A 13,895-nucleotide genomic window follows, 5' to 3' on the forward strand; every position below is an offset into this window, starting at 1 on the left:
CAACATGTTGGTTTCTTTTCTTTTTCTCACTTCATTTTAAACACCTTACCATTACCAAAAATGGCTAATTTTATTGCCAGTAGACAAGTTTACAGACTATACAATTTCTCTGATGTAATGGTGGAAAAAAACAAGGATTACAATATGACAATAGAAAAAAGAAAAAAAAACCTCAATGGGTCAATATGGGAGAGTGCTGTTACCATGGCCACCTGGAAGCGCTTAGTGTGGTGCGTTTTAGCAGATCATATTTTGGAGTTTCTGAGCGGTCGATGGTGCCGATCATGGTGATACTAGCTGATTTCTTTTGACATCTTTGTTTAAATGGTGGGCAGGTTGTATAAAGTTGAAATTGTGAGGAAGAGTGCACCGATGGCCCATTTCTTGGCACCGGTTTCGTCAGTCTTGGGTGATCGTCTGATACTTGAACGTGAAACCGGTCTTATCCACCGATCTTATCTACCTCCACAAAGACCTTAAAATCAGCTACTCTAAGCAATGGTCACCCAACAGTTGCAAAATGTAGCAACTTTGTTTCTGTATTTGGCAACTTTTCAGACAAAAAAAAAAAAAATCTGCATCAACTAAAATCAGAATTGGCAGGTCAGGCTTTTTAAAGATCGTGACTGTGACTCAGAACTGTAAGGTAACTAATCTGCTTTTCTGTGTTGTTTTACTGTCATATTACGTATCCCACTGATTCCCCTTCCTGCTGTTCTAAAGTAACTGTGGTTTCATAACTAATTGCTTTGCTTTCCTGTAGGGGAAACAGTCGAACCACACAGAGCACCTCCCACCTGATGGATATGGTGAGTATCAAAAGCCTGTGTGTTGTTAATATTACTGAACTGTGTATATTTGTAATAAATAGTTCGTTTAGGTTTATTTGGGATTTGTACCTGCCCGCATGCCATTTTTATTGGCAAAGAAAATGGTCAAAAGCAAAACACATGCAATTAGATTATTTCCCTCTAAACGAACCCAGCGTGGGCTCTCTGATGCAGCAGCCCAGACGGATACACACAGGCCTGAGGCTCTTGACACCATCAGAGCGCGCAGCCAACAACACAATAATCTTTCTAGGGAAGCACAATAGGTTTGTGTCAGCAAGCTGCACTTTAAAAAAAAAAACAATCTGTGAAAGTCTAAAATTTGACTCCATCTATGATGCTGGTTACATTTTTCCTCTGCAGTGAAAAGGTATAAAATGTGAAGGTCAAGGTGGTACTGCTCACACCGTGGGGGAAGAAAATTAAGTTGAAGTTAGAAAACAATTTTTCAAAAATCTTTGCATTAGCAAACTTCATTTCTTGTTCTGTCGTGAAAATGTCGTCTGTCACACCTTCCATCTATTTGGACCTGGGCCATATGGCTTAAAAATCAATTTTTTCAAACCAGAGACCCGATTTCCAATTTTAATCTACTTTATTCTCACAAAATATATAAGAAAAAATGGTACAAAATATTTTTAAAACAGTGGCTTTTATTATCCCATCTATGAGTTGCACAATGGAGCATTAGGGCCAGGTTATAGGATTTTATTTTTTTATGTTTTATAACATCCCTCATTTAAATTTTTTATTTTGTGTTCTAGTTGATGACTAGAATGACTACTTAATTTTCCTAATTTTATTACTTTATTCTGGAAATGTTAAAACTTTATTTGGCATGGTTTCAACTTTATTGCCATATGACTTTACTCTTGGAATTAAGAAATTTAAATTTAAAGTCCAAATAAGCTGTAAACATGCTTGTCAAACAAGATGGCGGCCAAAAGGCTTGCTGACATCACTCTGAACTATGGAAACCAAAGGAGTGCATTGGTGGAAAACAATAACCCAATTTTCCAAAAATTAAATCTTAATTGTTCAATCGATAAAATTGATTTCCATCTATCGATCCTTTCTCTAATCCATCCATTTTATCCCGTCTGTGTTTTTTGTGGATTTTGCATTTAATGTTTGATCTTGACAGAAATCTCTACCATACATTTGTATTATTTTTGTCTTTAGATTTTTATTAAAGCACTAAATTAACCAGAAAACCTCAACTAATCTACTTCTAGAAAAGTTTGTAGTTTGAAAAATAGCCATTGTCGTTGAAGGAAGTCCATTTAAGTGTTTTGTTTTTTTTTTGTTCTTTTTGTATTCCTTTTGTCACACTTCACATTTTAGTGCAATCCAGCCCTGCTGTGTTGATGGGAAACCCCATCCGGGCCTTCACGCCCCCTCTGGGTGCCACGCCGGCCGGCATAGGGAAGTCGCCCAGCCCCGTGCAGCGCATCGACCCTCACACCGGAGCCAGCATCCTCTACGTACCAGCTATGTACGGAGGAAACGTCGTCATGCCCATGCCTCTGTCGGTACGTTTTCCCCAATAACCTGAATTAGTAATCTGCTCCCTCACTGCGTGCGGTGCACCTGCGAAAAATCTCTTTGATCCGTGATTTAGTTTTGTTGTCTTTAGTTGCCCTGGCCAGGTTACCAGAACCGCTTTGCTGTGGACCCTCGCATCATGAGCCACCCGGCGGCCATGGCCTACAACTTAAACCTGCTTCAGCCGCAGAACCGAGGCTCTCCCATCCCTTATAGCGGCGTCGCCCACCCCTCTCCTTTAGGACTGGCCCAGCTCAGCCCAGAGAAGGACCTGCAGGCCGACCTCATCAGGAACGGTCTGCTTCTCTTGTGCTTAAACTTCAGGCCAATCAGCTGCAGCTACAAATAAACTGTAAACAAGAAACACTTGAGCTGACTGAAGGTGGTTATGTTGTGACTTCTAGGTAAAGTAGACGGCTGCACAAAGGCCGAACAGACCCGTCTTCAGACGCCAGAGAGGAAAAACGCAGACATAAGGGAAAAACAGGCAGGTTTACCCGTTAGTCGATTAATGCGCATTTATGTTTCATGAAGGCTCCTTTATTATTATGATTACGTTAAAGTCCATTTTTGTGTGTTTTTGTGCAGGGAGATTTAGACACCGGTCAAAGTCGAAGTTTAGATTCCCAACCAGAAGGTCTGGTTGGCTTTCCGAACGCTCTGCTTCACCGAAAAGACCCTTCAGCTACCCAAAGATCCCTCAACTACCACCTGGCACCGCCCAGCCCAGCTTTTCCTCCACACCCCGCCAGCGGAAGAACCTTCCCCCAGCAGTACCCCGTTCCTAGACTTCCCTACCGGGTCGGCCAGCCTCAACATCCAGGGATGCCCCAACAGAATCAGCAGCAACAGCTCAGTCCTGCCTTCACTGGTGGAAGCCACGCTTCCTTCTTCAGCGGTTCCATGGCCGCTCACCGATCCGTGCAATCGCCCACCGTGGACGGGGCGGAGTCTTCGGGGGCCGAGGAGATGAGCGGCACCATTAGGACTCACATGGGCCACCAGGGGGCGCAACACCCAGGCCTACCACAGCACAACAGGGTCAGCAACTTTGGGGAGGATGGACAGGATGGAAGTCTGGTGGACGGTTTAGGTGGGTTAAAAAAAATCCTTTAATTTCAGTGAGAAAACGTGAAACGCTTGTGCGAATGCTGAAAAAAACCACCATGTGACTGATTTGGTCAAATCTCAGGCAAAAACAAAGTAGTGCATTTGGAAAAACAATAGATGCAACAGTCGAAGCGAAAAATAAGATGGTATTTGACCTTAGATTTCAAGTCATTTAAGTATTAAGTCTCAAATTTGTGCATGTAAAATTAAGGCATTTAAATATCTTACGTGAATTTGAAGAAATGTAAGATGCAAAATTTGATGTCTGTGCTCTTCCATACTGTGTTCTGTGACTTGAGGCTAGCAGCAAATATACACCTGCTGGCTAGCTAGTTAGTTGAAGCTAAAACTAGGCCATTTGAGAAGTTCTGGGTAGAACATATTTACAAAGTTTTTTATTTTATTTTTATTTATCTTAAATACAAATGTATATATTTTTGTACAGTTTTGGCTTCATTACTGCTCTCAGTATGACGTTCTTCCATCAAACCGCCTTATTTTTATGCCTGTATGCTCCAGTTAACGATTAATTGATTACTAAATTAGTTGACTATTTCAACAATCAATCACTTAAAATTTGATTAATCGTTTCATTCCTTGTTTTGAGTAAGATCTGATCGGCCTTTTTGCTCATTTGTTGTTTTGAAATGCAAAATAAGTAAATAATTGAAATTCATTGAGTCAGTGCTTTTCAAATGACAACGTTAACCAATCCCACATTTCTTTAACCTTTCAGACCTCCAGAGTCCCCTGACTTTAGAAGCCCTGAGCCAGCAGCAGCAGCAGCAGGCGGCCAGACTGGGCCAGTGGGGGGAAGCAACAGGCCCCTTCCTCCAGGGCAGTGTTGCCTTTCCTCTGCCCCAGCAGCTCGCCCACCTCGCTCAATCTGGCATGGCTCGCTTTCCCCCTCAGCTGCTCCGGGCTGCTACCTGGGGGCTTAGTGCCAATATGGACGACGAAGCCGTTTCCTCTGCCACCGCGGGTCCAACATGCTCCAGGTTAGCCTTAGTCTAAAAAGTGTTTTTTTTTTTCTTCTTTTCTTCATTTTTTATTTTTGTGTTAGTCATTTGAAATATTGTGTTTTTGTTGGATTGGACACCATTCTGAAGTCAATTTAAAAAATAAATAAATAAAGTATTTCTGTCACGTTGCTTTAAGGTACCCGGGCCTTTTGAGAGAAATGCCCCCCCAGGAACAGCCGGAACCACGGGAAGCGACCGAATTGCAGCCGCCGCCTCAGTCCCGCCTGCTCCAGTATCGACAGTCCCAGACCCGTGCCTCCGGCGAGCCCTCGTCCTCCTTAGCCCCCCTGTCCAATCACGCTGGCCCCTTCCCCGCAGGACTGTACTCCCACGAAAGCGGCCGGAACCTCCTCAACGAAAACCTTCTCAACAACCCGGCTCTGCAGCAGCAGCAGCACCCAGGGAACCCCCTGTACAATGCCGGTAGCTACCCGAATCAGCCGCCAGCGCAGTCCGGTGGTAGCAGCCCCCCACCATCGAACGTGAAGTATCTCCTGCAGGAAGCGCAGTGGTCCCACGGCGGAGCGGCGTCCGTGTCCCAGCAGAACCACCTCCTAGGGAACCAGAGCCATAGCCTTCTGTACGGACTGCCCCTGATGGCTCACCCCAGCAGGCCGGAGCAGGTGCTGATGCAACTCCACCACCAGCAGCAACAGCAGCAGCAGCAGCAGCAGCAGCAACACCATCAACAGCAACAGCAACAAAATCAAGGCCCGGACTCCGAGTCCTACCACCCTCTGTCCCCTAGAACATCAGCAGCCGCTGCCCTCCACAGCGTAGACGAGGTACGCCTGCTTCGTTTGTCGTTTTGCACCGATCCACTTTTTTTTCTTCCCCCTTCCGATGTCTGAGATTTAGTTACGGTCGATTCCAATTCAGAAAAGCCGGACTCAATTGACTTAAAACGTTTCTTCTTTTTTTATAACACAGACATATTAAAACAAAACAGCCACATCTCCGAGCATGTTATAATTGCTGTTTATTATATGAGAGAAAAATTACATCATTATTTCTCCTAATATAAGTCTAATTTCCGTCATGACCTAGTTCTTCAATTTCATTCATATTGTTTTTTTTAAGGTCTTGAAAGGTTTTGTGTTTGTGATACCCGAAGAAACCCTGAACCTTTTTAAAAAGCTTAAAAAAAGAGGAGAGCAAACTCTGCTCCAGCAAATCTTTGTTCTTGGACTTGTTCAAGTTTACTGAAAACCTCGAGTAAATTGTCGTTCCAAGTTTTAGAATTTAGCTTCACTATTATACCAAAAACAGGAAGCGTCCTTCTCTCTCTTCAATTTACCCTCATCCTTTGTTTTTTGTTTTTTTTTACTTTCTTTTATTACTACATATTTGAGGCGCAAAAGGAAAACGATTCCTTTTTTAATTACTGTTGCTGTAATAATTTCCTTTCTGTGTTTTGTTTCTCTTAGAAATGCAACAATTCACTTTTTTCACCTCCGATACAGATACAGATATCGGAGGTTTAGTATCAGATCAGATCGATCTGATACGATACAAACAGCCCTGAATCGACTTAAAATGTTTCTTTTTGTTTTAAACAGAGACATAAATGTACTGAATTACTCTTTTATTTGATAATTCTGCATCAGTGCACCACACTTAAAACAATGGTGAAACACAAAAAAATAACACAACTTAATTTTTTTTTTAGTCAGAGCAATTAGGAGTAAAACAGCCAAATTAAAATTAAATAAACTAAAAGCTTGGCAACCTTGGTCAAATGTAAAAGTAAACTACAACAAACCTTTCAAATTTTTCAGAAAGTAATTTTAGGAATTCTATATATGATGTAAAATAAATAATAAATCATGACGTCATTCAGACAACAAAGTATAGAATCTGACTGAATAGAAGCGGCCAAATGGAACGGGCACATTGACACTGATATCCAATCTAGAATTTTTTATTTATTTATTTTTTTTAGAATATCAGGACCAATACAGATATTAATACAGGATCGGTGCATCTATACACGTTATGCATCTGTTTCTTCCCCTCTTTAAATAAGCTGAATCTCTGTGGTTTCTAGAAGAAATCTCCTGTCAGTGTCGTGTTGAAGCCGAGTCCAGGCAGATAAATATAACCTTCCTGCTCCTCCATCCTTCTGTTCCCTCGCAGTATGAACCGAGAGGTCCGGGCCGGCCCCTCTATCAGCGCCGCATCTCCTCCAGCTACCCGGATGAATCATCTCCAGCCCACCCTTGTCATCCCGAGCCCCAGGATCACCCACAGCAACCGCACGGCTCCTACACCTACCCCCCCCACGACCACCTCTGGCCCAGCAACGGCGGGGGTCCCGGTCCATTCCAGAACATTCCATGCAATGGAGCTAGCAAACTAGTTCAGCATCGTGAGCTTCTAGGTGGGCGTGTGTGTGTGTGTGTGTGTGTAGGGCTGCTGTAAACAATTATTTTAGTTGAGTAAAAGTTGCTATTATAGCTACTTAAGCTAGGAAATGAAACACATGACAGAGAAAATGCTAGTAAAGAACAATTCAGCTCCTTTTATTTTTTAAATTAGAAAACATTTTATTGCTTAATCTCTCATTTGATGTATGAAAAAAAATTAAAGCCTAAAAACAGATTAGATATAACATTTCACAGGATATTAAAAGTACATTTAATCTGAGGCATTAGTAAAAACTGTCTTTTATATTATTCTTAACTTTCAGACTCAAGTTTGAAAAAAAATATATAAAATGGATATTTTTTATTTATTTTTCCACATCGCTGCTCTTCTTGATCAGCATGTACAGTACATGTCCCTGTTAGACAAAATGTGGGGTTTTTTGTACATGCATAACGTGCCAGATTCTGTGCTAACAATTATAGATAAATATGGAGGTGGGTTTTTAGTCCTGATTTACAGTGTTCCATCAGATTTGCAGTTTTCTGGAAGTTTGCTCCAGATTAGAGGATCATAGAAGCTGAATGCTGCTTCTCAATGTTTGTTCTGGTTTTGGGGTTGCAGAACCAGAAGGCCCGAGAGATGGGGAAGGTGCTAAATAGTAAAATATAATTTAACAAAGCCTCAAAGCAGATAATTTACCCATAAATTTGTTGGGAGAATGTAAAAAATGGCAGCACTTGAATCGTTACAGTCCAGGTTTAGTGATTTGTACAGCAGCGTGTAGATGGAGAGACAAAAAGCAGGAAATTTTCCCCCCAACAAAACTCACCTTGAGCGTAATCTCTGACATTTTCTGGACTTAAAACTTGGGAATTTCTGAGTTTGAAAATTGAAACATTTGGGGGGGGAAACATGGAATTTTCTGAGTTTCAAAAGTTGAACATTTTGTCGATTTATTTTTCTAGAAATTTTTCGGATTAATCTAAAAATTTCAGAATATTTTTCGTAGCAATTTTTTTTTCTTTTAAATCTCAAATATTTTTTCCCTAGTAAATTTCTGCACTTATTCTAGCAAATTCTCTACCTTTCAATCTCACAAGTTTTTTATCTAGAAAGTTTTAGATTCATCTCAAAATGTTTGTTTTTTGGCGTAAATATACTCCTCTATTTTATTATTTAAAAAAAAGAGTTCCTGATTTTGTTACCAGTGCAAGTTTTTATTTCTGAGCTTGAAAAGTAAAAAATTTGCAAAACGAAAAAACATTGTCTAAAATTGAGATTAAAATCTGAAATTTTCTAAAAAAAAAAAAATCAACAGATTTTTGACTTTTGAAACTCGGAAATGTCCTAAATTTCAGACTAGAAAACCTGAAATTCATCTCAATATGTCAGTCTTTTGCCATAAATTTACTCCTCCTTTCTGTACCTACAAATAACCATGATTCGTTGTCGTAGATTTTAGTTCTTGATTTCATTAGCAACGTAAGTTTTCATTGTTGTTTACCTTCTCCCTCCCGCAGCTTCAAAGGTCCACCGTCAGACGGACGAGCAGGTGAAGGCGGAACCGGCCGGCGCGCAGCAGCAGCAGGCGCATCCACACAACCTCAACTCCCTTCAGCACCAGTTTCCCCCTCTAATGCCCAATAAGAAGCAGCAGCAGCAGCAGCCGCCACCGCCGCCCCCACCGCCACCACAGCCTCCGACGGAGCCCACCCAGGGGGCTCCCAGTTTAGTAAAGCCGCCCACCATGTCGTACGCGAGCGCCCTCCGAGCGCCTCCCAAACCGAGAGCCGTTCGACCCGAGCAGGTGAAGAAGAACAGCGACCCGCTGTCCCTCCTCCAGGAGCTGAGCATCGGAAGCTCAAACGGTAGCAATGGTTATTATTCTTACTTTAAATGAGAGCCGACTCTCTCGCGTAGTAAGTGAAGCGAAACAAAAAAAAAAGAAAAGACAAAAAAATTGTAAACGTTTCCTAAAATTTCTAAAAAAAAAAAAAAAAAGAAATAGTGGAAAGTGCATTTTAAAGAATTGTTTGTAATAGTAGATTTTAGATTTTTCTTTTTTGTTTCTTTTCTCTTTTATTTTAACTCCTGGTTCTTTTCTCTCCTGACATATCTGTGCAGAAAGTCAGTATATATATAGCAAATGCATTACTGGTATATATATATACATACGCATTATGTATATATGAATATATACTTATATTATCTACACTTGTACATGTACGTAATGCTTAGAAAACAAAAATACAAAAAAAATAAAATAAGATGAAAGATCAATAAAAAAAAAAAACCCCGACTTATTTGACCATTTAGCTATCTGCTTAGTTTTCCTGCTTTAGTTGGTCTCTTTAAATGCATTTTTAGTTCTTCTTTTTTCGAACTCCTGTTTTTGTTTTTGTTTTTTTTAACAACCATTTGGTTTTATAGTGAACACTGACCGTTCACACCACTGCAGTTTGTTGTATTGCATGAAAGCTAAGTGGTCGACTGAGTGAAACCGAAAGGAACAGTGTATAGAAGTAGATACATTTTTCCTCTAATCTGTACAGAAAAAGAAAATAAAAGACTGAACTGTATTCCACAAAAAAAAAAAAAAAAAAATCATATTAGTATTTGCATTATGGGTTTTTTTTTGTTTTGTTTTTGTTTGTTTTTTTTCTTTTCAGTTCTTAGTCATCATTAACTTAAATAATCTGGTGATTTAGTGATTAATGTGATTATTTATAGAAAAAAAAACAAACAAAAAAAAAAAACTTTTCGCCAAGATCTCACCGGGGGAAGTACAGCGTGAAGACGTCGGGACAGCTTTCATTCCTCCTCTGTCGGCTTCAACCGCAACACGTTTCTTTAGGCGACAACATGAACTGCTCTGCTTCGATTTACTTTGACTTTTTTTGTTGTTGTTTTTCTTTAAAATAATCTTTTAAATGTAAAAATCGTTTCGCTGCTTTTGCTCAACTTTCAATTTGGATTTTGTGTTGCGTGGTTTGGAATAATCTGATGGTCTGTGTAAGTAAACTGAGAGTTATTAAAATGTGTATCGTAGGATCATTACTTCCAGTCAGATGTTTTTGAACAACAGCAACAAAAAATACTTGAGGAGTAAACCCATGGCAAACAAAATCGGAAAGTATCGCATCAAAAAAAGAAAAACGAGGACACTGCCACAGCCATCAACCACAGTTTGAGATTTTATACATTATTTTTTTAATGTCTGGATTTAGGGTGGTCCTAAAGGCATGAAGAAAATTGGTAGCATTTAATTTTTTTGCTTATGAAAAAGTAGATGATTTTATTAACATTTTACAAACGTGTCTCAATTTTATTCATTGCTTCAGTTTTTAAAAAATAAAATGTAAGAATACAGCTACTTCAGAAACCATAAAACTTCTAGTTACGTATTTTATCTTTGTTTGTTTCAAAATAAATGTTAAATAAACACAACACTGCTAGCTAAAGTTTTACTACTAGCTAAAACTTCAGCTAGCAGTTTCACTTCTGGCTATATGTTCACTGCTGCAGCTAGCAGTTTTACTACTAGCTAAAACTTCAGCTAGCAGTTTTACTACTAGCTAATCTTCAGCTAGCAGTTTTACTACTAGCTAATCTTCAGCTAGCAGTTTTACTACTAGCTAATATTCAGCTAGCAGTTTTACTACTAGCTAAACTTCAGCTAGCAGTTTTACTACTAGCTAAACTTCAGCTAGCAGTTTTACTACTAGCTAAACTTCAGCTAGCAGTTTTACTACTAGCTAAACTAAACTTAAGCTAGTGGCTCCACTGGCTGAGGTTTTTTTGGCTACAAGTTTTATAAACGAAACATTTCTAAAATTAATGCCAGCTATTGATTTTTTTAAAAGCAAAATTATCGCTGTAAAATATTTAGGCAATTCTTAAAACAGGCGTGGGCCGTTATGCAGTGGTTTTAGTGCATCATTAAATTCAACATAGAAATATACAATATGATCTAATTATTTATATTTTTGACAGAAAAGCAGCAGTTTCTACTGCTGCTACAGTGAATATTTATAAATCATATTATTTGTATTGATTCTTACAGGCATAATGTTTTTTTCCACCATTTTATACTTTCCCCCCCCTGCTGTGAATACATTGATATTACCTGCTTAATGAGTTGAACTACCTACTTATTAAAAGGACTTTATGCTGTAAGAGCGATATAATGGAACATCTTAGCATTTTTAAACCAGAACTTCTTTAAAATGTCAATTACTTTAATATCGGCTACTGCCTAATTGATGAGGGCAGTTTTTAACTTTTACATTGCTTAAAAACTTTTAAAAATATATATTTTTTAATTATAACAAACGTGACCCTGAGCAACGAGAACAGCTTCATTTAGCAGATTCTTTTAATTTTGTTTCCAGAAGGTCATTTTAAGTTTTTGTTCCATTAGAAGATTCTGTGTTGTTTTAAGGAAGAAATATGCTTTCCAAGTTTTATTTCACTGCAATGCAAAAATTTATATTCCCCCCCCCGACACACACACACACAAAGAGAGGTGGAGAGACTGAAGGAGTTTGTTCAAAAACCTTTGACTGTTGGTATGTTTATTAAGATCTGCATAATTGAACAGGAATGGTGATGTTATGGAAGTCATGATTTACAAAAACATCAATAAAACAGAGACGGCCCACTTCTTTGATTTAATCGGATTTGTGAATCGCTGCTCCAGCAGCTGATCCATCGCTCTTCTGAAAACTACTCTGATCTTTCTTCTTGCTCGCTCTAGAGAAACCACACCGTAGGGGAAGTTTTCGAGTTTATTTCGAGTTTTGAGTCGCTGCTTTTCCTGCAAACTGATCAACTTAAGAAATCTCTTCACTGGTAATCGTGGCTTTATACTGTTGCAGTTAGTCTCTGATGCATTTCTTTTCTTTTAAAAACAAAAAGAAAAAAAAAAGCCTTACAGCCAGAAACGAAGATGTTTTAAATGTTGAGCTCCGTGTCCTTTTCTTTTCAAGTTTTGACATTTTAAATGACACGATTCTGATCATTTTTTATTTTATTTTTTTAATTTAGCAGATAAACACCTACTTGTAAATATACATTTTGTATGTATTTACAAACGAGAACTTTGGGAGCGCCTCGATTTTGTAGAAGCTGATCAATGAAGAGGCACGCCCTTTTTAATTATGCAAATTCAGAAAAAATAAAGAGAAAATCTAGAAACGGTAGTTGCATCATCTTGTAACTTTGTAGGTTTTTCTTTTCGTTTTTCTCTTCTTTTTTTTTTTTTTTTTAAGAAGCTGCCCGGCTTGTTTAGCAGAGGAGATTTTCCGTTGCGCCTTTTTAAGACGACCTAATTTACTGTACAATATGTATTTTTTTTAAGTACACCTTGCTGGATTCGTCCTGTCATGTTTTCTCACCACAGCTGTACAACAATCAACACCTGGATTCATTCTTCAGTGTTTAGTCTGTTTTTGTTTTTTTTTTTGCTTCTTTTATTGCATGTTGCGATGACCTTGTTGGGTTTTGATCTCCCGCTTCTATAGGTTTGTAATGATTTCTGGATGAAAAACGGTAAAGGAAAAAAAAAACAAAAAACACGCTTTTGTTTTCAACCTGCAGAGTTAAATTTTTGGTATTTTTATTTGACGTGTACAAATAACTTGTGACATTATACATAAAACTGTTACTTTTGCTAATGTGTCGATCAAAAAAAAATAATTGAATGGTTGTATATGTTTCCCCTCCTTCCTTTTTGTTCCTCCTCCTGCAGTTTGAAGGGCTAAAGCTGAGGTTGCTCCCAGGGAGCCCGGTTTTTTATTTTTATTCTCTTTTGTTTTAAAATCGTTGGCTAATCTCTAAAGTTGTGCAATACTAATATTTCACCGCTTTTTTTATTTTTTATTTTTTTTAAAGCTACAGTTCTATTTATTAAGACAGAAGAGATTGAGCCAAAGACATTTTAAAGGGATTTTGTTAGCAACTTTTTTGTTTTGTTTTTTTTGTTTCCTGGTTTGATATTTCAATTCTTTGCTCTGTGTGTACCTCGTTAACACGATGGAGTTTGATTTGAAAGCTCCCAACATTACACCACATTTCATGGCATGTCCTCGATGTGGAACCAGCTGTAAAGTGTGTGTGTGTGTGTGTGTGTGTGTGTGGCTCACAATTTAAAAAACAGAAAAAAAGAGAGAGAGAAAAGGTTAGGGAGCAACCTTTGCCCGGCCAGCAGAGAGCTCTGTGTTCAGCCTCCTATAAGCGCCGTCTTCTCCTGTTATCCGTTGACCCGCCTCTGTTCTCCCCCCGCTGCAGTGAATCAATGGCACACCTGTTCCTCCCTGCTTTCCAGTCCCCATCGGTTTCTCCCTCGTGGGTTCAAAGTAATGAATATTCATTTCAACTGGTGGTTGTTACGAGAACTGATTTAGGCTGTGTTTTAAAGGTTTTCTTTTCTTTTTTTAATTGTTTCTCTATTAAAGTGTTTTTATTGAAACTGCTCGAGTTTTCTCGCTTTTTTTGCCTCCTTCTTCTTCTTCTTCTTCTCACTCTTTCTGTGCAGAACGAGGCAACATAAAGGCTCCTTTGTGCTCCAGTTGCGTAACGCAGCCTTGCGAGACGTAAAGCCGTTTGGGAGACTGAAAATCTGACAAGGTGTAGTAGTCTAGCTTTGCCATAAGCGTTCAAGCAAAAGTAAAATAGTGCATATTACTTTTCTACTGAATTTATAATCTAAACCAGGGTTCAAGATCTTTAAAAAACACATTCCTGTTTACAGTTTAAATTGAACTTTTGGCTAACTCATTTCTTAAAGGGGCGGTGTTGTGTGTTTTCCAGGCACATAGTGTTATTTTGTAGCACAATCAAGTAACTGTTGCCTTCACAGTTGTTACAAAAGTACTGTATACATCAAATATGACTTGAAAGAAATTTGACGTAATTAAATGCCTTGAAATTGGGCCCCTGTCTCTTTAAGAAACTCCTGCTCTTTCTGAAACTCCGTCTTCAGGAAGTCCCCACAACGTCGCTCCTCTATTATTAACCCTTT

At 38.9% G+C, this 13,895-nt stretch overlaps 1 protein-coding gene across 3 annotated transcripts in view; it reads left to right on the forward strand.

The window, feature by feature from the left end:
• helz (helicase with zinc finger) overlaps positions 1-13,343 on the forward strand; it is a 63,152-nt gene extending 49,809 nt beyond the window's left edge. For all 3 annotated transcript variants that reach the window (XM_023333727.1, XM_014472058.2, XM_023333728.1), the window contains exons 25-33: positions 764-809; positions 2,175-2,362; positions 2,467-2,671; positions 2,780-2,862; positions 2,964-3,468; positions 4,222-4,483; positions 4,644-5,292; positions 6,644-6,887; positions 8,395-13,343. In XM_023333727.1, the coding sequence (XP_023189495.1) occupies positions 764-809; positions 2,175-2,362; positions 2,467-2,671; positions 2,780-2,862; positions 2,964-3,468; positions 4,222-4,483; positions 4,644-5,292; positions 6,644-6,887; positions 8,395-8,774 (2,562 nt within the window). In that variant the 3' untranslated portion in view covers positions 8,775-13,343. The remainder of the gene's footprint in view (positions 1-763; positions 810-2,174; positions 2,363-2,466; positions 2,672-2,779; positions 2,863-2,963; positions 3,469-4,221; positions 4,484-4,643; positions 5,293-6,643; positions 6,888-8,394) is intronic.
• Positions 13,344-13,895: the final 552 nt, after the last annotated feature.

This window comes from Xiphophorus maculatus, chromosome 5, assembly GCF_002775205.1.
Source record: "Xiphophorus maculatus strain JP 163 A chromosome 5, X_maculatus-5.0-male, whole genome shotgun sequence".
Taxonomy (NCBI): Eukaryota; Metazoa; Chordata; class Actinopteri; order Cyprinodontiformes; family Poeciliidae; genus Xiphophorus; species Xiphophorus maculatus.